Source organism: Ovis aries, chromosome 8 (assembly GCF_016772045.2).
Source record: "Ovis aries strain OAR_USU_Benz2616 breed Rambouillet chromosome 8, ARS-UI_Ramb_v3.0, whole genome shotgun sequence".
Classification (NCBI taxonomy): Eukaryota; Metazoa; Chordata; class Mammalia; order Artiodactyla; family Bovidae; genus Ovis; species Ovis aries.
This window is the reverse complement of record NC_056061.1, coordinates 31,836,716-31,862,336: the sequence shown is the minus strand read 5'-3', so window position 1 is coordinate 31,862,336 and position 25,621 is coordinate 31,836,716. Positions and strand designations below refer to the sequence as shown.

The following is a 25,621-nucleotide window of genomic DNA, read 5'->3' as shown; positions in this document are numbered from 1 at the left end:
CTACAAATAGGGTGATCTCATAGACCACATCCCCTGAACTCAAGCTATATAGTACCTGATTCTCCCATCTGATTTAAGTTCACAAACCATTCCATATTTTCCAAAGAGGCTTTAAAAAGAGAGTTCTGATAAGACACTATCACTATTAATATTTCACTTGTATTGGTCAATAGTTTACCTGCTGCCTCTGGGACTAAGTGCATATTTGTACACACAGCAGGCAGAGCCATCAAACCTGGCCCCATTTCATCTTCCCTTTCCAGCTGCCGTCCAAGCTTACACCCCAGATGTTCTGGTCACAATGGCCTTCCTGCCATCCCAAAACAAACCCAATTCCATGACTGTCCAGCCCTACATAACTATGACTTTAAGCCACATGACCAGGAATGTCGTTTCAACCTTAACCAACTGACCAAGTTCCAGCCTCAATTCTCATACTGTCTCCACCTCCTGAAGCGAATTAATGTCATTCTCCTCTGCGTTTTCCACTCACCCTGCACACCTTGCCACTGCAGGCCTGAATTCCCTGAGGGCAACACTCTCGGGGGATGGGCCACAGTATCACTGGAACAGCATGGTTTCCAAAACTCTGCTAGCTAACGCAGAAATCCATCCAATGGGATCGCAAGCTCCAACCCCACAGTTCAGCAGGAGACTGTTCAGTGCATGGCTGGAAGACGCTCAAGGGAGAGAGACAGAGAGCTACAGCAATGGCTAGCGCCTGCTGGAGAGAAATAAACCCATCCTGGAAATCAAGGCTACAATTTGAGTAAATGCATAAGTCAAGCCTGCGTTAGTAATCAGGATGTCAAAGGAAAAAGACACTGCCCACAGGCTGTCAGGGCTGGGACGAGTAACCTGTGTGATCTACAGAGCAGGGTCCAGGGTCCAGGCTGGACCAAGCGCTACATTTCCTCGGCCTTGAGGCTGATCACGACTCCTCTGATGCAAAAGCACTGGAGAGTATTAAACTCCAAGGTATACTCTTTTAAGTTAATTGTTCATAATCTTTCTGACACCTTCATAAAATCCTCACTTAACCCTTTCAAGAGGGTTACAGATTAGGTGAGCTGCAGCATTTTGGAAACCCCCAAAGTGAAAAGTTAAGGAAGAAGCACTCCTCCCCCATTTAAATAAAACAAATCTAAAACAGTACTTATCAAATGTTATAATTTTATCTCTCCTGAAAACTCAAAGATCCTCAAAAACCAAACCAAGATATTTATGCCTTCCCACTACTCATGTCTGGCATACTGCAGGGCCAGGGCATCACCTGAATGAACGAATGATTGATACTCTTACTACAGAAGCAAGTAAGCTCTGCTGTTAGCCAAGCCAGCCCTAACAGTTCATTCAGGGAAGAGAAGGCCTGTAACAGGCAAGGGACCTGCCAAAGGGCATCCAGGGAGGGAGTGACAAGAGCCACAACTCGCACTCAGGTCTTCTGACTTGGTCTGTCCCCTTTCCACTCCTGCTCGATCACGTCACTCCTGTTGCACAAAGGAAACAACTCTTGAACCAAGGGCTTCTTGGGCGAGTAAATTTAATAAGCAAGCAGCTGAACAGACGAGAAAACATGGTTACCAGATGGCCACAGGTCAAAGAAACCATGAATGCATTAGTACCACTTGGAAGTCTTAATGTAAAACAACCCTTACATCCTTCGCTCTAAAGCCCCAGAACCCTTTACCCTAAGATGAGAAGTGCTTTAAAGTACAGACTTCAGGCACAAATCAGGTCAAAGCAAGCAGAAAAAAAAACTAGAACTGTATTATACAAAAATCTTTTTATTCCAACTCTATTTTAAGTCATCTGAGGAATTTGGCTATTCCTACGAGAATTATGCCCACAACATTTGGATTTACTCCAGTTCTTAAGATGCCAAACTAATTTTTACACGCAAAAAAAAAAAAAAAAAAAAAGGTGTCTGCCCAGAATTCCACCCACGGGATCTCCACAGTGACTCTGAGGTTATCTACAAACTGAGGGAAATGGTGGCTAAGCCCTGCACTAGGCAAAACTTCATTATGCAAAAGGCCACTCTGTCCTCTTCTAAGGCCTGCTCTGGCCCCCGCCGACTCTGCTCTGGTTTGGGAACACGCGGATCAGCACTGTCACACCACGGAGCCCTGCCTCACCTTCCACGGACTCTATCTCCGCCCTGAATCCCCAGCGCCCGCCGCCAGCACCCGGCAGGGGGAAGCGCTCCACACACGTTTTAAAAATCGAATGAATGAACTTCAACTCTAAGTATTTTTAATTTGTGAGTTGAAAAAGTTTGCTTTTGTCTTATAATTGGACATCATCTACACACATTCACACTTTCTCCTACCTCCATATTTAAGAGCCTCCTCCAAGCAAAAATGCAGTGACACGTTCTGTCTTCCCACTCTGTTAAGACGCCCATGCCCACCTGAGTGTTCGCCCTTGACCCGGATGATCTTGGGAAGTGGTCTAGCGGCGGCTAACCACCGGCTCCGCTGCCAGCGGGCGGAGGGTGACGGCCACCAGGGCCCCCGCGCCTCGGGAGGAGCCGGGCGCCCCCAGCCGGGTCTCACAAACAAAGGCCGAGGGGGAGGGGAGAGCAGGGGGTGAGGGGCCGCAGGGGGTGAGGGGCCGCGGGCGGCGGGCAGTGGGCCAGGCGCAGCTGGGTACTCACAGCGGTCTCGTCGCGGTACACGTCGGGGTACTGGAAGGACAGCATGGCCGGGGACGCGCAGGGGCGGCGTGGGCTCTGGGGCGGACGCGAGCGGGCCGCGGGGCGAGGCGGGTGCCGGGAAGGCGACGGCGGCGACGGGCTGCTCTCGACCGGGACTCTCGGCCGGGACTCAGGACCGGACCGGCTGCGCGGCGGCGAGGACGTGCGGGAAGCAGGAAGCAGCTGTCGGCGAGGCCCGGAGCCCCTCCCCGGCGGGCGGGCCCAGCGGCGGCGGCGGCGGCAAGAGGGAGCGGGCGGCGCCGTGCGTGCGCCAGGCCGGGCGCACAGCTCCCTCTGCAGGAGCGCCGGCCGCGCCCGCGCCGCCGCCCGGGCCCACGCCTGGACCACCGAGCCGAGGGTCCCCGCCACGCCAGCGGGGCCACGGCGCTCAGCACGCGCCAGGGAGGGACCCGCGCGGGCCGGGGACACGCCCAACACGCCGGCCCGGCCCGCGCGCCGGGCACACGTGCAATCACGCCTGCGGGGCCACCACGCCTCCTGGCCCCTCCCGCCGTCCCCGAAGTCCCCCTGCTGGCCGCTTCGCCATTGCAGCGCTCGCCGGACTTGCCTCAAGCCGAACGAATCGCGGGATTTGCTTATTCGGTTCTCTCATCGAATTGAAAATTCCTGTTCTGAGACTGGGTAGGGGCGGCGCAGAGAGACCTAGCCTTCCGAGCCTTGAGAGCGGAGGCTCTTGAGGTGACCTAATTTCCACCGCCTGTAGCCCTGGACTTGGAAGGGCAGTAATAATGGATCGTGAGGACTAAGAAGGAAACACCACCCGTATCCTCAACACCCCTGGTGGGCGCTGTGTGATTGGACAACTGGATTATTTAGGTGCTATGAGGTGTGAGTAGGACAACTGATGAGTCCTTGGGCTCCCCAGGTGTCTCAGTGCTAAAGAACCCGCCTGTCAATGCAGAAGAGGCAGGTTCAATCCCTGGGTTGGAAAGATCCCTTGGACAAGGAAATGGCAACCCACTTCAGTATTCTTGCCTGGAAAATCCCATGGACAGAGGAACCTGGAAGCTACAGCCCATGGGGGTCGCAAAGAATCCAATGCGGCTGAGCAGCACACATGTCTCAAATTCGCCAGTTGAGAAGGGACCAAGGCCGGAGGATTGAAAATCATCTAGGGTTTTTTTGTTCATCCTTCTGGTTCGGCTTGTCTTTTCTGCCAATGTGTTTGTTGAACATCTTTTATTTTGGGAGTGGGGGCAGGGCAGGAGGTATTAGATGCTTGACCTCAAACCCATGATATTTTACAGTTTTATTTATTCATCCTTGGGCTAGTGATATGTGTTCTGGCCTTGCTTTCTGAACTACCAGAAAGAAGCTTTACAGCTCCAGTTTCAGAGGCTGATGGCTTCCCTGGAGGTCCCCATCCCCCAGAGGCCTTGTGCTGTGGGAATAAGTAGCCTGCCAGGCTCCTCTGTCCAGAATCTGTTAAGACTGATGCCTCTGGCGTTTGCCCAGATAACCCATCCTTTAATTTGACTCTGGTTTCCAGGTAACTAACTTACTGACTGATGGAAGTGCAGTCAGTGATTTCCAACTACTTTCCCCAAAAGATTTATGTTATGTTTTCCAGTGTGACTCTTAATGAAAGTCTTATATTCCTGTGTATATCTCATCTCCACAAAGCATCATAAAGTGTGCAATATTAATAGCACCTAGAATAAGAGTGAGGTTCTCTTCTTGGGCCTGCCACTAACTGTTTCACTGGCTTTGAATGAGTCCTTACATCATCACTATTTTTAAGTTACAACAGGAGAGAATTGGATCATGTGGTTTCCAAGAATTCTGAGATTCTTTCATTCTAATCAGGAACTCAAGTGAAGTTGTAGGAGCCTCAAAACTAACCCTAGAATTAAGAATGAAATTGCCATTCACTGGAGAGTGCTGTCCATACCTTGAGGACAGATGGAGGTGAGAGCGGGAAGCGAGACAGTAATTGTCGGTCTACTGAAAGGGCTTTCTCTGTAGCTTTCTTCTGTTTTCAAACCATCCGCCAGCATAGATTTGGCTGAGAGTCCATTGCTGGGCCTGAGGTTCTTACTAAATTCATAGATCTGATCTTTTTTAGGAACTGTAGCTGTTCCCTTCCAATACCCTTCTCTCAATATAGCTGTGTTTAATAGGTTATGTGAGGTGTCTGGAATTACAGCTGTGAAGTCCCTGCTCCCTCCTCCCCTTCTCAGCCTAATGCCTAACTGAGTTAAATACCAGAATGGTAGGACAGGGCTGAATTAAATCCGGATTAAAAATTGGGGCAGAGAGAGTGGATCAAGAATGAATTTTTGATTCATTTTTCCACTTCAGCTTATGGAACTTACTTATGCCATTTCTAATGAGGTTCCCAAGTTAGGTGTGTTTCCAAGTCAGGAGAGAGAAATCTTTTTTCCTCTTCTGTTATTAGGAGAAAAATCAGGTGTGGCCCCTACGTGTAAAATAAACTTGCTTCGTTTAAGTAAGGAAATATGAAATGATCTATTCATCTGTTTTAAATTTAGGACTTAATATCTTTTAGCAAATGCATAATATGCATTACAAAAAATGTGTCTGTTCCAGATTCTTGACTGTAAAATTAGAGATAGATTAGGGAAGAACAGAGAGGAAAAGAAAATGAGATAGACAAAGCAGAATGGAGAAACAGCATCCCACATTTGATGTGATCAAGAAAGGTAAAAGAAAAAAAGAAGCACAAAAAGATAATATGGAGACACAGTAATCACATGGGAACACATGTGGAAAACCAGCACTGGACACAGTCTTGCACAGAAGAAGCCTCATTACATGGCATTTAGAACATTAATGCTAAAAATTTTAAGTTTTCTTGGAACTTTTACAAATCTTGAGTAGTAGTGATGGACCTGCTGGTGTTTTTATCACTAATGGACAATAAGCAGTGTATCTGACCTGCTTACAAGAGGTTGTCCGCCCTGTTCAGCATCTTTGAGCCTCTCTGGGCTTACTGAGTAGCAACCAGACTATTTTTCCATTTACTGCTGCTTCTCTCAGGTACTCCTTACAGGTGTGACCTTAAATTAGTTAATTCTGAAGAATTAAATCTACATTCAAGGTCACTGTGCTAGTCTTACTTGACATTTATAGTTTAACAGTTTCATTGTAGGCTGCAGCATAGTATTATGGCCTCTAATAAAGAATTGATACTGACTTACTTCACTCTATATAACAGGCTCTAGGTTCATCCACTTCACTAGAACTGTTTCAAATTCATTCTCTTTTATGGCTGATAATATTTCATTGTATATAGTACCATATCTTCTTTATCCATTCATCTGCCGATGGACATCTAGGTTGCTTCCATGCCCTGGCTATTGTAAACAATGCTACAATGAACATTGGGGTACATATGTCTTTTTCTATTATGGTTTTTTCAGGGTATATGCCCAGGAGTGGGGTTGCTGGGTCATATGGTAGATACTTGTGTTGTTGTATGGCAGAAACCAACACAACATTGTAAAAATTTTAAATATATATATATATATATATTTTTTTTTTTTAAGAATTAGTGTTGACAAACATAGTCTTCAGCTCATAACTCTCTGCACCTTTGGAGATTCAGGGTCCTATAACCTAAAGAGTTTGGTACCCAACTGGTTCAGGTGTTGCCTCATCACCTAGAACAGTCTAAGTTCTTGAAGCCCTGTCTTGCTGATAGCTCACATTCCATTGAAAGGAGCTAACAGAATTTCCGACTCTGTGCTGGCTCACATTCCATTGAATGTAGCTAACAGAATTTCCGACTCTGTGCTGGCCTTAGCATTTTCCTCCTTTCTTGTGGGGAGGAGGGGGAAAGGAAACACTTCATTGTTTTTATAGAAGTACTACATGGAGACTTCCAGCTTGGACCATGAGGCAGACTAAATAGTTTCTGCTAAACAAAAAATTGCGAATGTATCACCAGGCTCCTAGGGAAACATTGCTCACTCTCTCCAAACAGACTGGATGTTTAAAAAAAAAAATACAAATGAAATCAGGAGAGTGAGAAGCAATAGAGTCACCAGGATAAAGACCTCCAAGGGGCATCATGTACGTCGCATTCTGTGTATATGTTACCCTCTGGATTTGTGCAAATTAGTTTCCATGTACATACTCCAGGAAGACTGCCCTCAAAACCAATAACTATATCTGAGTTGTCTGTTACAAGGGGTCATCTTTGAAGGAAAGCATCCTAATGTAGAGGCTTCCAAGGTGGCTCAGTGGTAAAGAGTCTACCTGCCAATACAGGAACTCAGGTTTGATCCATGGGTTGGAAAGATCCCCTGGAAGAGGAAACAGCAAATGGCAACCTACTCCAGTGTTCTTGCCTGAGAAATCCTGTGGACAGAGGAGCCTGGCAGGCTATAGTCCATGGGCTCTCAGAAGAGTCAGACACTACTTGGCGCCGAGTTAGTTGGCAACTAACAACAACATCCTAATGTAGGCCCAGAGGTTTTCTACTGATGAATCCAACCTCTGCTTAACTCACAATCACAGATCATGCAAGGAAACAATATTGGGTTTAATCTGTTAGCATTCTGGAACATTTTCACACTCCTCTGAAATTCTCTGCACTGCGAGAGGCTCTGAGTCTGAAAACTATATTTCCAAAATGTCCTTGTCAGCTGGTTCTGGCTAGGTTCTGAAGAGGTAGAAGGGGAGGGACTACTTTTCTCTTTTTATCTAGATGCTGGCAACAGCAGGCACCTGCAGGTCACAGCCACAGCAAGTTGGATCTGAGGAAGGGAACCTTCACCTAAAGGGTCAGCAGCAAATTTGTTCATTTCAAACGCACTGTGGACTCCAGGCTCTTGTGTCGTCTGTAGGCGTGCAGGCTGTGGGCTTCCTATGGAGGAGTGGAAGGGTGAGTGCTGGTACGGGTGGTATAGGTAGCATCATGGGGTCTGCCACCACTTCACCCTTTGTTCCGCCAACCTTAGGAAAAAGAGTGGCTCGGGACAGTGATTAATCTCTAGGTAACACCACCTTTCCTTTTCAATCTTCCAGGCCCAACCTACTTGTGTAACAAATTGCTTGTATTAAACTCCCCGTTTGAAGTATCTAGCATGATTATTTTTTTCTACCTAGACGTTTTTTAAAGTAAGTGTAAGAATAATTATAGACTCTGAGGGTTTTAGGTGTTGGAAAGATCTAATACATAATATAGAATGCCAAGCTATGCAGTACTTCCAGGAAAAAAAAAAAAGCCACCCCTGGAATAGTGAGTTGTAAGCGAATATTAAAATGACCAACTGGATTTGGAAAAAAATAAAATATAACTTACAGAAAGGAAAAATGATTTGGTGAAATTAAAAAGACATAGACTAAATATTGAATTAGAAAGTTAATGAACTGAAAGGTAGTTCTGAAGAAATGACACTGAATGCAACACAGAGAGACAAAGAGGTAGAAAATATGAAAGAAAAGGACGATAGTAAATATAGAGAAAGTAGAAAAGCCATTTGATCTTTATGTGTTAAGAGAACAAAATTCCATGCTCATTCATGAAAACAGATCAAGGAAAAATAGGCATAGAAGAGAATGGCCATAAGCAGATTTCGGTAACTATAAGAAAGAAAGAAAACAAACAAAAAAAAAAACCCAACCCCCCAAGCTACAATCATTTAAAATGTGGAAACATTAGAATCATTCCCTGTATAATCTCAAAACAAGGGTAAACATGTTACAATCACCACTTCTATTCTGCATTGCACTGGGGAATTAGAAAAGAGAAAACAAAACTGTCCTTTTTACATGATATGATTGTTTACTTAGACAACAAAAATTCTGCCAAGAAATTATTTAAAATAATGAGAGAGTTGCTCACTGTGGCTGGATATATGACCCATGTGCCAAAGTCAACTGTGTTTCTAGATACGTGAACAAACAAATGGAAAAATTAGTTTTAAAAAGACTCACACTGGGGCATTTCCCTGGTGGTCCAGTGGTTGGGAATCTACCTTGCAATGCAGGGGATACGGGTTTGATCCCTGGTGAAGGAACTGACATCCCACATGCTGCAGAGCAACTGGACCCTTGCACTGCAGTTAAGACACAACACAGCCAAATAAATAATTCTCTTTTTTTTTTTTTTTAAAAAAAAGCAAGACTCACACTAGCAACAGAAAGTATAAAGTAGCTGAGAATAAATCTGAAAAGAGATGTGGAAGTTTGGACCATAGAAAATTAGAATACTTTCTTTAGGAAAGACAGGAGAGAAAACCTAAATAAATGGAGAAATATCTCATGTTCATGGCTTGCTACATTTAATACTGAAAAGATGTCAACTTTCTTGATGTTGATTTGTAGATACAATGCAACTGTAGTTGAAATCTCAATACTTATTTATATCTTGGTGGAACCTGACAAGCTGGTTTTATAGTTTATAGAGAAGAGTAAAAAAGGTAAGAAATGTCAAAACACTTCTGAGGAAGTAAGGAGGGCTTTTCCTATCAAAAACTAATATAAAGCTATAGTAAGTGAGATGGTCAATACCAAAATCTGATTGATTATATTCTTTGCAATTGAAGATGGAGAAACTCTATACAGTCACCAAAAACAGGACCAGGAGCTGAGTGTGGCTCAGATCATGAATTTCTCATTGGCAAATTCAGACTTGAAGAAAGTAGGGAAAACCACTAGGCCATTCAGGTATGACCTAAATCAAATCCCTTACAGTTATACAGTGGAAGTGAGAAATCGTTTTAAGGGATTAGATCACATAGACAGAGTGCTTGAAGATCTGTGGATAGAGGTTTGTAACACTGTACAGAAGGCAGTGATCAAAACCATCCCCAAGAAAAGGAAATGCAAAAAGGCAAAATGGTTGTCTGAGGAGGCCTTCAAATAGCTAAGAAAAGGAGAGAAGACAGATATATCCATCTTTGGAATGCAGAGTTCTAAAGAATAGCAAGGAAAGATAAGAAAGCCTTCCTAAGTGAACAATGAAAAGAAATAGAGGAAAGCAATAGAATTGGGAAAAATTAGAGTTCTCTCCAAGAAAATTAGAGATTCCAAGGGAACATTTCATGCAAAGATGGGCAAAATAAAGGACAGAAATGGTATGGACTTAATGGAAGCAGAAGATATTAAGAAGAGGTGGCAAGAATACACAGAAGAACTATACAAAAAAGGTCTTAATGACCTGGATAACCATGATGGTGTGGTCACTCACCTAGAGTCAGACATCCTGGAGTGTGAAGTTAAGTGGGTCTTAGGAAGCATCACTAGGAACAAAGCTAGTGGAGGTGATGGAATTCCAGCTGAGTTATTTCAAGTCTTTAAAGATGATGCAGTTCAAGTGCTGCACTCAATATGCCAACAAATTTGGAAAACTCAGCAGTGGCCACAGGACTGGAAAAGGTCAGTTTTCATTCCAATCCCAAAGAAGGGCAATGCCAAAGAATGTTCAAACTACTGCACAATTGCTCTTATCTTATAGGCTAGCAAAGAAATGATCAAAATTCTCCAAGCTAGGCTTCAACAGTACATGAACCAATAACCTCCAGATGTTCAATCTGGATTTAGAAAATGCAGATGATGAAGAGATCAAATTGCCAACATCCTTTGGATCGTCAAAAAAGCAAGAGATATCCAGAAAACCATTTACTTCTGCTTCATTGACTATGCTAAAGTCTTGTGTGAATCACAAGAAACTGGAAAATTCATAGAGATGGCAATACCAGACCACCTTACCTGTCTTCTGAGAAATCTGTATGCAGGCCAAGGAGCAACAGTTAGAACTGGACATGGAACAACAGACTGGTTCCAAATTGGGAAAGGAGTACGTCAAGGATGTACATTGTCACCCTGCTTATTTAACTTATATGCAGAGTACGTCATGTGAAATGCCTGGCTGGATGAAACACAAGTTTGAATCAAGATTGCTGGGAGAAATATCAATAACCTCAGATATGCAGATGACACCACCCTTATGGCAAAAAGCGAAGAGGAACTAAAGAGCTTCTTGATGAAAGTGAAAGAGGAAAGTGAAAAAGCTGGGTTAAAACTCAACATTCAAAAAACTAAGACCGTGGCATCCAGTCCCAATCACTTCATGGCAAATGGATGGGGAGAAAATGGAAACAGTAACAGACTTTATTTTCCTGGGCTCCAGAATCACTTCAGATGGTGACTGCAAACATGAAATTAAAAGACATTTGCTCTTTGGAAGAAAAGCTATGACAAACCTAGACAGCATGTTAAAAAGCAGAGACATCACTTTGCCGACAAAGGTCCCCATACTCAAAGCTATGATTTTTCCAGTAGTCATATATGGATGTGAGAGTTGGACCATAAAGAAGGCTGAGCACTGAATAATTGATGTTTTTGAACTGTAGTCTTGAGAATCCCTTGGACTGAAAGGAGATCAAACCAATCCATCCTAAGGAAATCAATCCTGAATATTTATTACCAACACTGATGCTGAAGCTCCAATACTTTGACCACCTGATGCAAAGAGCAGATTCATTAGAAAAGACCCCAGTGCTGGGAAAGACTGAAGGCAGGTGGAAAAGAGGGCAGCAGAGGATGAGATGGTTGTATGGCATCACCACTCAATGGACATGAGTTTGACCAAGCTCCAGGAGATGATGGACAGGAAAGCCTGGCATGCTGCAGTTCATGGGGTTGCAAAGAGTTGAACATGACTGAATAATTGAACAGCAAGAAAGTGAGATGGTATGGTATATGAACAGGGATAGAAAAATGGAATAGAGTAGAATAGCCAGAAATAACTGCACAAATACAGGGAACTGTGATATGTTCAGTTCAGTTTAGTCGCTCAGTTGTGTTCGACTCTTTGTGACCCCATGATTCGCAGCACACCAGGCCTCCCTGTCAATCACCAGCTCCTGGAGTCTACCCAAACTCGTGTCCATCGAGTCGGTGATGCCATCCAGCCATCTCATCCTCTGTCATCCCCTTCTCCTCCTGCCGCTAGTGCCTCCCAGCATCAGGGTCTTTTCCAATGAGTCAACTCTTTGCATGAAGTGGCCAAAGTATTGGAGTTTCAGCTTTAACATCAGTCCTTCCAGTGAACACCCAGGACTCATCTCCTTTAGGATGGACTGGTTGGATCTCCTTGCAGTCCAAGGGACTTGCAAGCATCTTCTCCAACACCACAGTTCAAAAGCATCAATTCTTCAGCACTCCGCTTTCTTCACAGTCTAACTCTCACATCCATACATGACCAGTGGAAAAACCATAGCCCTGACTAGACAGATGGACCTTTGTTGGCAAAGTAATGTTTCTGCTTTTTAATATGCTATCTAGGTTGTTTATAACTTTCCTTCCAAGGAGTAAGAGTCTTTTAATTTCATGACTGCAATCACCATTTGCAGTAATTTTGGAGCCCCCCAAAATAAAAAATCTGACTCTGTTTCCACTGTTTCCCCATCTATTTCCCATGAAGTGATGGGACCAGATGCCATGATCTTCGGTTTCTGAATGTTGAGCTTTAAGCCAGCTTTTTCACTCTTCTCTTTCACTTTCATCAAGAGGCTCTTTAGTTCTTCTTCACTTTCTGCCATAAGGGTGGTGTCATCTGCATATCTGAGGTTATTGATACTTCTCCCAGCAATCTTAATTCCAGCTTGTGTTTCTTCCAGTCCAGCGTTTCTCATGATGTACTCTGCATATAAGTTAAATAAGCGGGGTGACAATATACAGCCTTGACGTACTCCTTTTCCTATTTGGGACCAGTCTGTGGTTCCATGTCCAGTTCTAACTGTTGCTTCCTGACCTGCATATAGGTTTCTCAAGAGGCAGGTTAGGTGGCCTGGTATTGCCATCTCTTTCAGAATTTTCCACAGTGTATTGTGATCCACACAGTCAAAGGCTTTGGCATAGTCAATAAAGCAGAAATAGATGTTTTTCTGGAACTCTCTTGCTTTCTCCATGATCCAGTGGATGTTGGCAATTTGATCTCTGGTTCCTCTGCCTTTTCTAAAACCAGCTTGAACATCTGGAAGTTCACGGCTCACGTATTGCTGAAGCCTGGCTTGGAGAATTTTAAGCATTAGTTTACTAGCATGTGAGATGAGTGCAATTGTGCAGTAGTTTGAGCATTCTTTGGCATTGCGCTTCTTTGGGATTGGAATGAAAACTGACCTTTTCCACTCCTGTGGCCACTGCTGAGTTTTCTAAATTTGCTGGCATACAAAGTGCAGCACTTTCATAGCATCATCTTCCAGGACTTGAAATAGCTCATCTGGAATTCCATCACCTCCACTAACTTTGTTCATAGTGATGCTTTCTAAGGCCCACTGGACTTCACATTCCAGGATGTCTGGCTCCAGGTGGACTGATCACACCATCGTGATTATCTTGGTCTTAAAGATCTTTTTTGTACAGTTCTGTGTATTCTTGCCACCTCTTCTTAATATCTTCTGCTTCTGTTAGGTCCATGCCATTTCTGTGCTTTATCGAGCCCATCTTTGCATGAAATGTTCCCTTGGTATCTCTAATTTTCTTGAAGAGATCTCTAGTCTTTCCCATTCTGTTCTTTTCCTCTATTTCTTTGCGTTGATCACTGAGGAAGGCTTTCTTATCTCTCCTTGCTATTCTTTGGAACTCTGCATTCAGATGCTTATATCTTTCCTTTTCTCCTTTGCTTCTCACTTCTCTTTTTCCCATAGCTATTTGTAAGGCCTCCTCAGACAGCCATTTTGCTTTTTTGCATTTCTTTTCCATGCGGATGGTCTTGATCCCTGTCTCCTATACAATGTCATGAACCTCTGTCCGTAGTTCATCAGACACTCTGTATATCAGATCTAGTCCCTTAAATCTATTTTTCACTTCCACTGTATAATCATAAGGGATTTGATTTAGGTCATACCTGAATGGTCTAGTGGTTTTCCCTACTTTCTTCAATTTAAGTCTGAATTTGGCAATAATGAGTTCATAATCTGAGCCACAGTCAGCTCCTGGTCTTCTTTTTGCTGACTGTATAGAGCTTCTCCATCTTTGGCTGCAAAGAATATAATCAATCTGATTTTGATGTTGACCATCTGGTGATGTCCATGTGTAGAGTCTTCTCTTGTGTTGCTGGAAGATGGTGTTTGGTATGACCAGTGCATTCTCTTGGTAAAACTCTATTAGCCTTTGCCCTGCTTCATTCTGTACTCCAAGGCCAAATTTGCCTGTTACTCCAGGTGTTTCTTGACTTCCTACTTTTGTATTCCAGTCCCCTATAACGAAAAGGACATCTTTTTTGGGTGTTAGCTGGCAAATACAGGGAACTGTGGTATGTTGCCCTGGTGCTATTGCTATTGTACATTAGCCGAGAATGGAGGAACTACATTGACCCCTGAATGACATGGTTGTGCACTGCACTGGTCCACTTATATGTGAATGTTTTTCAGGAAACCTATTGGAAAAAATTTGGGATATTTGTGACATTTTGGAAAAACTTCTAGATGAAACATATAGCCTAAAAATATTTTAAAAAATTAAAAAGTATGTCATAAATTCATAAAATATTGCAGGTAGTAGTCTATCATTACATAGGCATAAGGTAATATTTAAAATAATATTAATAATGTGTTAGTTTTCTTACCATTTTTAAGCTTTGCTTTCAAAGAATTACATTACCTTTTGGTATGCCTCTCGTGTCATAGCTGGAGAAATCGCCTGTCAGTCTATTATCACACATAAGTGTTTTTTAAAAAGATGAAACAATGTTTCTAACACTCTATTATTAATATGACTGCAATACCATATGCCATAAAACTTTTATAAATATTCACTCATTAATGTATAGTCTAGGCTACCTTCAAGCAATCTTACTGCTTATACTAGGCTGCCATATTGCAGCTTTTTTATTATTGGTGCATAAATTGTTATACCTGTAAATAAGTATGAATTTCTTTATCACATTATCTTTCCATTTTTGATGTCTAGTGTTAGTAGTAGTTATACTATTTACAGTATTTTGTATTCTATAAGATAATTGATGTAGGTACTGACAAACAGGTAATTCATCTTGCAAACAGATGATGCAAATTTATTGGTATAAATACTCTACAGTACTGTAAATGTATTTCCTCTTCCTTATGATTTTCTTAATAATATTTTCTTTGCTCTAACTTTATTGTAACAATACAGTATATAATACATATAACACATGAATTATGTGTTAATCAACTATCTATTAATTGTAAGGTTTCATCAGCAGTGGGATGTTAGTAAAGATTTGAGGGGTCAAAATTTATATGCCGATTTTTTATTCTTGAGGATCAATGTCAATAGCCTCTATGTTGTTCAAGGGTCAACTGTACGTAATAAAGAGAGAATAAATGTTTATCTGTGAGGAAAAAATAAAATTGCTTTCCTACCCCATATCATACCAAAATAAACTCCAAAAATAAACCAAATAATAAAAGTGCCCCAAAAGAAACGCCAAAAGGATTAAAACTTAGATTTCAAAAGTAAAATGTTCAGACTTATAAACAAATACACAAATTAATTTCTTTCTTAACTGGGGCCAGAAAAAGTTTTCTTAAACATGGCACACTAAAAGGTCATCATAAAGGACACAGTCATTAATTTGACTGTGTTAAAATAAAAAGCTTCTTGACATCAAAGGACCCTCTGAAGAGAGTGAAAAACCAAGACACAAACAGAGAAAAGATATTTGCTACACATAAAAGTAACTTCCTTTTGGACTGAAAAATGAACAAACAACCCAAGAGAAGAAAGGATAAATGACAAAAGTCAGAAGATTAGGGACAGAATGGAAATACACTCAGTCAGTAAACACCCGAGCTGAACAATACTATTAATTATCAGAGAAATAGAAATCCGCAATGAAGTCTCATTTTACACCCAAAGGCAATGGCACCCCACTCCAGTACTCTTGCCTGGAAAATCCCATGGGCGGAGGAGCCTAGTGGGCTGCAGTCCACAGGGTCGCTACGAGTCAGACATGACTGAGCGACTTCACTTTCATGCATTGGAGAAGGAAATGGCAACCCACTCCAGTGTTCTTGCCTGGAGAATCCCAGGGACAATGGAGCCTGGTGGGCTGCCATCTATGGGGTCGCACAGAGTCGGACACGACTGAAGAGACTTAGCAGCAATCATCAAAATACAAGAATCGTGACAGTACTAAATATAGAAGTCTGTGTCGATTCTTAAGCAATGCTGGTGGAATGCCCACATAATAAAAACCTCATATTACCATAAAGTATAAAGCGAACAGTAACAGCATTATGAACAGGAACAAATTCACAATCAAGACAGGAGGTTTAAAAAATTTCTTAGTAATTAGTAAGCAGAGTCAGTAAAAGCACAAAAGAATTGAACACAATGATTAACACACCTGATATACTGCTTTTCTCTTTTCTCCAGAATGTAAATTTTATACTCAGTGAAAATTAATCAGTAATGATGAATTTTCACTCCTTTGAGAGCCTATTAGCCCTGGGAGATTACTTGCCCAACTAGCCAGTCAGCATCAGTCCTGGGATGCCTCAAGTCAAGCAGCCAGCTGTGTGGGGACCCACCCCACACACCAGTGGACCAGTATTAGCACTGGGCTCCCTCTGCCCCACCCAAGCAATGCCCAATACCCACCCCTGCGTGCCAGGATGCTGGTAGCCTTTGCATGAAGCAGAACCTGGCAGCCAAGTGGCCAATCCCACCTTCCAGCACACCCACAGCAGACAGCCCCTATATAAGGCCACTTCCCCAAGACAGGGAAACATAACCAACCTACCTAATACACAGAAATAAAAACAGAGTTAGGCAAAATGAGGAGACAGAGGAATGTATTCTAAATTAAGAAGCAAGATAAAACCAGATGAAGAACTAAGTGAAGAGGAGATAAGCAATTTACACAATAAAGAGTTCAAGGTAATGATCACAAAGCTGCTCAACGAACTTGGGATAAGAAAGGATAAATACAGTGAGAAGTTTAACAGAGTTAGAAAATACAAAGAAGAGCTGAAGAATACAATAACTGAAATTAAAATATACTAGATGGAATCAACAGTAGGTTAGATGATACAGAGGAACAGATAGATTTTTATATATATTTGTTGTTGTTTAGTTGCTCAGCTCTATCTGACTCTTTGTGATCTCATTGACTGTAGCCCACCAGGTTCCTCTGTCCATGGGATTTCCAAGGCAAGAAAATGAGAGTGGGTTGCTGTTTCCTTCTTCAGGGGATCTTTCTGACCCAAAGATGAAACCTGTGTTTACTGCAATGGCAGATGAACTTTTTTATTACTGAGTTACCTGGGAAGCCCTTTTATATAATAAATGGTGCTAGAACATGAAGCATAATTCAGTTCAGTTCAGTCGCTCTGTCGTGTCCAACTCTTTGCGACCCCATGAATTGCAGCACGCCAGGCCTCCCTGTCCATCACCAACTCCCAGAGTTCACTCAGACTCACATCCATCGAGCCAGTGATGCCATCCAGCCATCTCATCCTCTGCTGAAACAGCATTTAATGAATGAAGTTCAAAACTTGACTTATAAATGAAGTCAAGAGGACCTCAGGAAGCATTACTACAAACAAAGCTAGTGAAGGTGATAGAATTCTAGTTGAGCTATTTCAAATCCTAAAAGATGATGCTGTGAAAGTGCTGCACTCAATATGCCAGCAAATTTGCAAAACTCAGCAGTGGCCACAGAACTGGAAAAGGTCAGTTTTCATTCCAATCCCAAAGAAAGGCAATGCCAAAGAATGTTCAAACTACCGCACAATTGCACTCACCTCACATGCTAGCAAGGTAATGCTCAAAATCCTTCAAATTAGGCTTCAACAGTATGTGAACCGAGAACTTCCAGATGTTCAAGCTGAGTTTGGAACAGCCATAGGAACCAGTGATCAAATTGCCAACATCTGTTGGCTCATAGAAAAGGCAAGAGAATACCAGAAAAAACATTTACTTCTGCTTCAATGATGACACTAAACCCTTTGACTGTGTGGATCACAACAAACTGTGGAAAATTTTTAAAGAAATGGGAATACCAGACCACCTAACCTGCCTTCTGAGAAACCTGTATGTGGTCAAGAAGCAATAGTTAGAACCGGACATGGAACAACAGATGGGTCCCAAATTGGGAAAGGAGTATGACAAGAGTGAATATTGTCACCCTGCTTATTTAATTTATATGCAGAGTACATCATATGAAATGCTGGGCTGGTTGTATCACAAACTGGAAGCAAGATTGCTGGAAGAAATATCAACAACCTCAGATATGCAGATGACACCATTCTAATGACAGAAAGAGAAGAGAAACTAAAGAGCCTCTTGATGAAAGTGAAGAGGAGGGTGAAAAAACTGGTTTAAAACTCCATTCAAAAACTAAGACCATGGCATCCAGTCCTAATCACTTCATGGCAAATGGATGAGGAGAAAATGGAAACAGTGACAGACTTTATTTTCTTGGGATTCAAAAATCACTGTGGACAGTGACTGCAGCCATGAAATTCAAAGACACTTGCTCCTAAAAAGCTATGACAAAGCTATGAAAAGCTATGACAAAGCTAGATAGCATATTAAAAAGCAGAGACATCACTTTGCCAACAGTGGTCTATATAGTTAAAGCTATGGTTTTTGCCGTAGTCATATACAGATGTGAGAGTTGAACCATAAAGAAGGCAGAGCACCAAAGAATTGGTGCTTTTGAACTGTGGTGCTGGAGAAGACTCTTGAGAGTCCCTTGGACAGCAAGGAGATCTAACCAATCCATCCTAAAGGAAATCAACCCTGAATATTCACTGGAAGGACTAATGCTGAAGCTGAAGCTCCAATACTTTGGTCACCTGACACAAAGAACTGACTCATTGGAAAAGACCCTGATGCTGGGAAAGATTGAGGGCAGGAGGAGAAGAGGTGGCAGAGGATGAGATGATTGGATGGCACCATGGACTCAGTGGACATGAGTTTGAGCAAACTCTGGGAGATAGAGAAGGACAGGGAAGCCTGGCATGCTGCAGTCCATGGGGTCACAATGAGTCAGACACAACTGAGTGACCGAATAACAACAAAAAAATTATGTCTTAATATAGAAATTTAAAATGTGGACTTATAGCTCATATTATACATAGAAATAAATTGCAGGTAGATTAAAGGAAGTAGGTCACTCAGTTGTAGCTGACTCTTTGCGATGCTGAGGACTGTAGCCCACTAGGCTCTTCTGTTCATGGAATTCTCTAGGCCAAGAATATTGGAGCAGGTAGCCATTCCCTTCTCCAGGGGATCTTTCCAACCCAGGGATCAAACCCAGGTTTCCTGCAATGCAAGCGGCTTCTTTACCATCTGAGCAACCAGGGAAGCACAAGATGGGTAGCCTATTCCTTTTCCGGGAGATCTTCCCAACCCTGAAATCTGAACCGGGGGTCTGCTGCATGTAGGCAGATTCTTTACTGGCTGAGCTACCAGGTAAGCCAGGTAGATTAAAAACCTCCACAAAGAAAGAGCAGTAAACTTTTTAAGACAGAACAGGGGAAAAAATCCTCTTGGGAGTTTCAGGATGGAGATGGACTTCTTAAACAGAAACCATAAAGGAAAAGAATGAAAATTCTAGCTGCATTAAGAACCTCATTCATCAAAATACATCATAAACAGAGTGAAAGGAAAAGTCTACATTAAAGACAATCATATCTATATCGCATGTAACTATCAACATCTAGCATGCTGAACATATTTTAAAAATTCTGAGAAATCAACAAGAGCTCATTTATCAGCTCAGTGGAAAATGGACAAAAGATTTAAATAGGCCCTTCATGAAGGAAGAAATCCAAATCACCTATTAACACATGGAATGGTGCTTTACTAGTAATTACACAAACGCAAATTAAAACTGCAGTGAGGAACTATGAAAAACCCAATAGATTAGAAAAATTAATTCTGAAAGTATCAACTATGAGAGAGAATGAAGAGCAAAGGAAATGCCGCTCAGGTACTACTGATAACATGGAGGGGTTGGGGTGGTGGCGGGGCAGAGCACAGATTTATAAAGACATTTTGGGAAACAGTTCTGCTTTTCCTGGTAAAGGTGAACACACAAATGCACTACCACTGGCGATTCCATTAAGTTTCCAATAACGTTCTCCACTCTTTAGAGAAATGTGTACATATATACCAGGATACATGTGTAAGAATGTTTATAGTGGTATTTGAGCATAATAGCACCAAACTAGAAACAAAAAATATGTCCATTACCAATAGATTGAATAAACTTTGGTGTACACATACAGTGGCTTATATAATAACATTATTTTAAAATAAATTTAACACCACAACTAGAGAGTAGCCCCCACTTGCCACAACTGGAGAAAAAAGCCCACCCTCAGGAACAAGACTCAGCGTAGCCAAAAGTAAAATAAAATAAAATTTAAAAAAATTAATATTTGACTTTCACAAAAGAAAAAAAATTGAAGTAAAAGTGATGGGATTGTGGGAACACAGGTAGACATTTCTTTAAAATGAGAGGTATTAGTTCTCAAAGAGCCCTTTGAAATTAAGGGGGTAATATAAAAAAAATGAAAGGACCTGCACATTTCCTTCCCTACCACTTTTGCAGAGGCAGCATTTGAATAAATAACCCATTGCACTCTGGAAAATCAAGATGCCATAGTCTTTTATGGAGTGTGTGTGTGGCGGGGGTGATGGTGGGGGCTTCCTTGGTGGCTCAGTGGTAAAGAATCTGCCTGTCAATGCAGGAGACATAAGAGACCTGGGTTCAATCCCTGGGGGCAGTCCCCTCCAGTATTCTTTCCCCCTGGAGGAGGAGATGGCAGTCCCCTCCAGTATTCTTTCCTGGAGAATCCCCTGGATAGAGGAATCTGGTGGGCTACAGTCCGTGGGGTCACAAAGAGTCGGACACAACTAAAGAGACTACATGCACGCACACGTGTGTTCTTACTTGCAAGAGTAAATCTCAGACAGTATTTATTGGTTTTTTTATTCTCCATCCATTCAACTGAAAGTCACAATGGAAACTGATGATTTTAAACTCATATTTAACTGATCTTGAATTTCCTGGCATAACCCTGGCATCAAAGACACAAATGGCCAAGGCCACTCTTTGGGGTTGTTTTGTCAACTTTCTTGTCCACAGAGGGCATCTCTTCACCAGGTAGCCTGCTAAGCTGTGGCCAAATCAGTTTCCTTTGTTGAGCTTTGGGGACCAGAGACTGACCTGACTGTCACATAAGCGTAGAGAAGGAGTGGAGCCCTCCTCTGGGCCAGTAGGTACCCCTCAGGTGGAATTGAGTGGTGCTCAAACTGCAAAGCCACTCTATGGGATCAAGATCCAACAATAGGTTTTGAATTTGAAGCCTGCCAAATCTGAGCGATCTAAAGGCAGACATCAAAGTAAGGGCCGTGCACAGCAACAGACACCCAGAGTCTGGGGCCAGGGAAATCAGAGCTTGTCTGAGTCTGAGGTGTTAGAAGAGGATAAAGAGAGGGGCAGGAGGGCCTTGAAGAAGTTCCTGCATGATGGATTACTGCTCATGGTACGTGGAGAATTCACAACCAGCTGTGTGGTTTATTTAAGGGCCAGCAAGAAAGTAGGGCAGGGATGTCTCCACAAGATATAAAAGTTCAGGGGTGAAGCACTAGCAAGCATGCCGATTGCAGATTTTTATAAACAGTATTCCATTAAGCTGCCAGTAGGAAAGCTATGGAATAGTGGCTTGGAGCCTCAGGATGTCTTTCTGCATTTCTTTTTAAGAGCTAGCAGCAGTCCAGGGAAGCTTCTGAGTTTATGCTAGAGTTCCTATGGCCCCTCTCAAAGCTTTCTATCCACGGAGTCCAACGACAGCAAGTCTGGATGCTCCCAAGACCTCTTTTCACATCTTAGACTGGGTACCGGGCTCAAAAAATAATCTTTCATAGTACATAGAGCTCACTTGTCTTCCCTTTCCAATCCACCTATGGGGGCTCAAACCACATGGATCTCTGGTAACACATGAACTTCTTTTGGGTAGAAGCCTAATGATATGGAATCTAGAGGGTAAAGAAGGAAGCAATATCTCTTCCCACTTTGGGGCAAGGGAGGATAGTCTCCCATCCAGGTGGCTGGCAGTAAGCGACAGCTAAGGGTTTTCTGAGGTCTAAGACCTCCTGTCATGCCTATGTCTCGAAGGAATATGCAGGAAAGAGCACAGTGTCAGATTCTCACTTGGGCCTTAAGGACCTGGGGTGCCAGTTGCAGATTCTTAGAAGGATGTCTGGGGCACCATTGTTGTCCTTTTCTCCTGTCTGGCATTAGAAACGGGCTAACTGTCCATATTCTTTAAGTAGAGACCAATTCTAATTGGTCTACAGTCTACTCATCAGTAGTCTGGACTCAGTCCTGATGGTTTCTTTACCTCATCAAGGTAGCCCCAATTTCACCAGCAATCCCCTACTCCTTATTCACAAACAGGCTCTGATTCATACTCATACCTACCAAAGTCTCCTGAGCCCCAGCCACCGGTGTTTCAAACTTCACTACTCTGCCCTCTGCTGGCCGGACTCACAATTCATAGCTCTGCTTTTCAAGCTCTTATCTGGGGACGTTTCCAATTCATAGAGAACTTGGAAATGCTTATACTATGGTACAGTCTCTAAAAATGTTGCATGAGGCCTTTGGGAGACTTTCCTTCTTAAATCTGCTCACCTGCTCATGGGTTAAAACCCTCTGGGGACATTTTCTTCTGAGGACAACTTCTGAGACTATATTTTAAGCTACCGATCCTCTCTTGGTTCTCAAGTACATTGTCCAATAGTTTTAGCCGGATCAAGTGTAGTTAGATGTCCCTTCCCTGATGTACTAAACCCTGGAAGTTTGCAGTGATACCAATTGCTTCAGGTATATCCTGATTAAGACGATTTCCATGAAAATGCATGTGCATACCACCCACAACTGCCAAGAGCACTTGTCACTTATCCTGTGTGTCTAGCCCAGGGCTGCCCACCTGCTATTTGCTCTAGAAAGAATGTACAACTATTAACAAAATATATTATCTATTATAAGGCTGGGCTTCCTAGATAGCTCAGCTGGTAAAGAATCTGCCTGCAATGTAGGAGACCCCAGTTTGATCCCTAGGTTGGGAAGATTCCCTGGAGAAGGGCTAGGCTACCCACTCCAGTATTCTTGGGCTTCCCTGGTGGCTCAGACAGTAAAGAATCCGTCTGCAATGCAGGAGACCTGAGTTCAATCCCTGGGTTGGAAAGATCCCCCAGAGGAGGGCCTGGCAACACACTCCAGTATTCTTGCCTAGAGAATTCCCATGGACAGAGGAGCCTGGGAGGCTACAGTCCATGGGGTCGCAAAGAGTCAGCCATGACTGAGCAACTAAGCACAGCACAGCATTATAAGACTATCTCATGTCACAATACATGCAAACATATGGTGTGTTTCTGAAAGTTTACCTGGAAACTCAAGATTTGCCATAATAATTAAAAACCTTAACATAATTTTTTTGTTTGTTTCCTATCCTTAGCTCTTCAGAATCCATTCTCTTGAAATACTTGAGTGTGTGTGTGTGTGTGTGTGTGTGCATGTGTGTGTGTGTGTATATATACCCATTCCATCACTGAAATCAGTTTCTAACAGACTTTCACAAGTCTAAGAATTCCTGATCAGATTTTTATTTGTCAGTCTATAGGATTTGACAAGCCACTAAAATCTTCCATGTTTCAAATTAACACTTTAGCCACAATTCTAAACTTGTTGCTCTATTTAACTAAAGTATTTCTTTTGCATTTGTGTCAGTTACTAGGGACATCCATTCCTCATATATATTTATTTCAATTTTTGCATTGATCTTGCTGGAATTTTTCCAGTTATCATTTAGGAAAAAATTTTACTTCTTACGCATACAGAAGTACAACCAGGAAAATGGATAAAAGTCACTTTTAGGATAAAATGCAAATATTGGGTCAGGCATCAAATTTTTGCTGACATTTCTCCCTCAGATAATAAAACATAAATCTTTCTCAAATAAGATTATCAGTTAGATATGTGCAGGCAACTGAATTAAGCAATGGAATTATAAAAATTATCAAATATGTTATCTTGTTCTCAAACATTATTTCAGATTGTATATTAAGATTTTGATGGCCACATCACAAGTTTTTCATTTAATAAACATTTGTCACATTCTGGGCACCATGCAAGAATATGGAGATTCACAACCTGCCTGACTTCAGGCTCTACTACAAAGCTGCAGTCATCAAGACAGTATGGTACTGCACAAAGACAGAACTATAGATCAGTGGAACAAAATAGAAAGCCCAGAGATAAATCCACGCACCTATGGACACCTTATCTTCGACAAAGGAGGCAAGAATATACAATGGAGAAAAGACAATCTCTTTAACAAGTTGTGCTGGGAAAACTGGTCAACCACTTGTAAAAGAATGAAACTAGAACACTTTCTAACACCATACACAAAAATAAACTCAAAATGAATTAAAGATCTAAACGTAAGACCAGAAACTATAAAACTCCTAGAGGAGAACATAGGCAAAACACTCTCTGACATAAATCGCAGCAGGATCCTCTATGACCCACCTCCCAGAATACTGGAAATAAAAGCAAAAATAAATAAATGGGATCTAATTAAAATTAAAAGCTTCTTCACAACAAAGGAAACTATAAGCAAGGTAAAAAGACAGCCTTTGGAATGGGAGAAAATAATAGCAAATGAAGCAACTGACAAACAACTAATCTCAAAAATATACAAGCAACTCATGCAGCTCAATTCCAGAAAAATAAATGACCCAATCAAAAAATGGGCCAAAGAACTAAATAGACATTTCTCCAAAGAAGACATTTTGCTAAGTCGCTGGACGGAGAAGCCTAGTAGGTTACCGTCCATGGGGTCGCAAAGAGTCGGACACGACTGAGCGACTTCACCTTCACCTTCACCTTCAGTCGTGTCCGACTGTGTGCAACCCCATAGACGGCAGCCCACCAGGCTCCACCGTCCCTGGGATTCTCCAGGCAAGAACACTGGAGTGGGTTGCCATTTCCTTCTCCAATGCATGAAAGTGGAAAGTGAAAGTGAGGTCGCTCAGTCGTGTCCGACTCTTTGTGACCCCATGGACTGGAGCCTACCAGGTTCCACTGTCCATGGGATTTTCCAGGCAAGAGTACTGGAGTGGGATGCCATTGCCTTCTCCGAAAAAAGACATACAGATGGCTAACAAACACATGAAAAGATGCTCAACATCACTCATTATCAGAGAAATGTAAATCAAGACCACAATGAGGTCCCATTTCATACCAGTCAGAATGGCTGCAATCCAAAAGTCTACAAGCAATAAATGCCGGAGAGGGTGTGGAGAAAAGGGAACCCTCTTACACTGTTGGTGGGAATGTAAACTAGTACAGCCACTATGGAGAACAGTGTGGAGATTCCTTAAAAAACTGGAAACAGAACTGCCTTAAAACCCTGCAATCCCACTGCTGGACATACACACTGAGGAAACCAGAATTGAAAGAGACACATGTACCCCAATGTTCATCGCAGCACTGTTTATAATAGCTAGGACATGGAAGCAACCTAGATGTCCATCAGCAGATGAATGGATAAGAAAGCTGTGGTATATATACACAATGGAGTATTACTCAGCCATTAAAAAGAATACATTTGAATCAGTTCTAATGAGATGGATGAAACTGGAGCCGATTATACAGAGTGAAGTAAGCCAGAAAGAAAAACACCAATACAGTATACTGACACATATATATGGAATTTAGAAAGATGGTAATGACAACCCCGTATGCAAGACAGCAAAAGAGACACAGATGTGTAGAACAGACTTTTGGACTCTGTGGGAGAGGGAGAGGGGGAAGGTGGGATGATTCGGGAGAATGGCATTGAAACATGTATAATATCATGTAAGAAACGAATCGCCAGTCTAGGTTCGATGCAGGATACAGGATGCTTGGGGCTGGTGCAC

The 25,621-nt window shown here is 42.3% G+C and overlaps 1 protein-coding gene across 13 annotated transcripts in view; it reads right to left on the bottom strand.

Annotated features, from left to right (window-relative positions):
• Positions 1-25,621, bottom strand: part of PREP (prolyl endopeptidase) — a 584,413-nt gene that overhangs the window by 140,818 nt on the left and 417,974 nt on the right. The window contains exon 1 of one of the 13 annotated variants that reach the window (XM_015097368.3): positions 2,660-2,879. The exons of the other annotated variants lie outside the window; for them this stretch is intronic. Coding sequence (XP_014952854.2) covers positions 2,660-2,704 — 45 coding nt within the window. The 5' untranslated portion in view covers positions 2,705-2,879. Of the gene's footprint in view, positions 1-2,659; positions 2,880-25,621 lie in introns of those variants that run through there. 13 annotated transcript variants of the gene reach the window in all.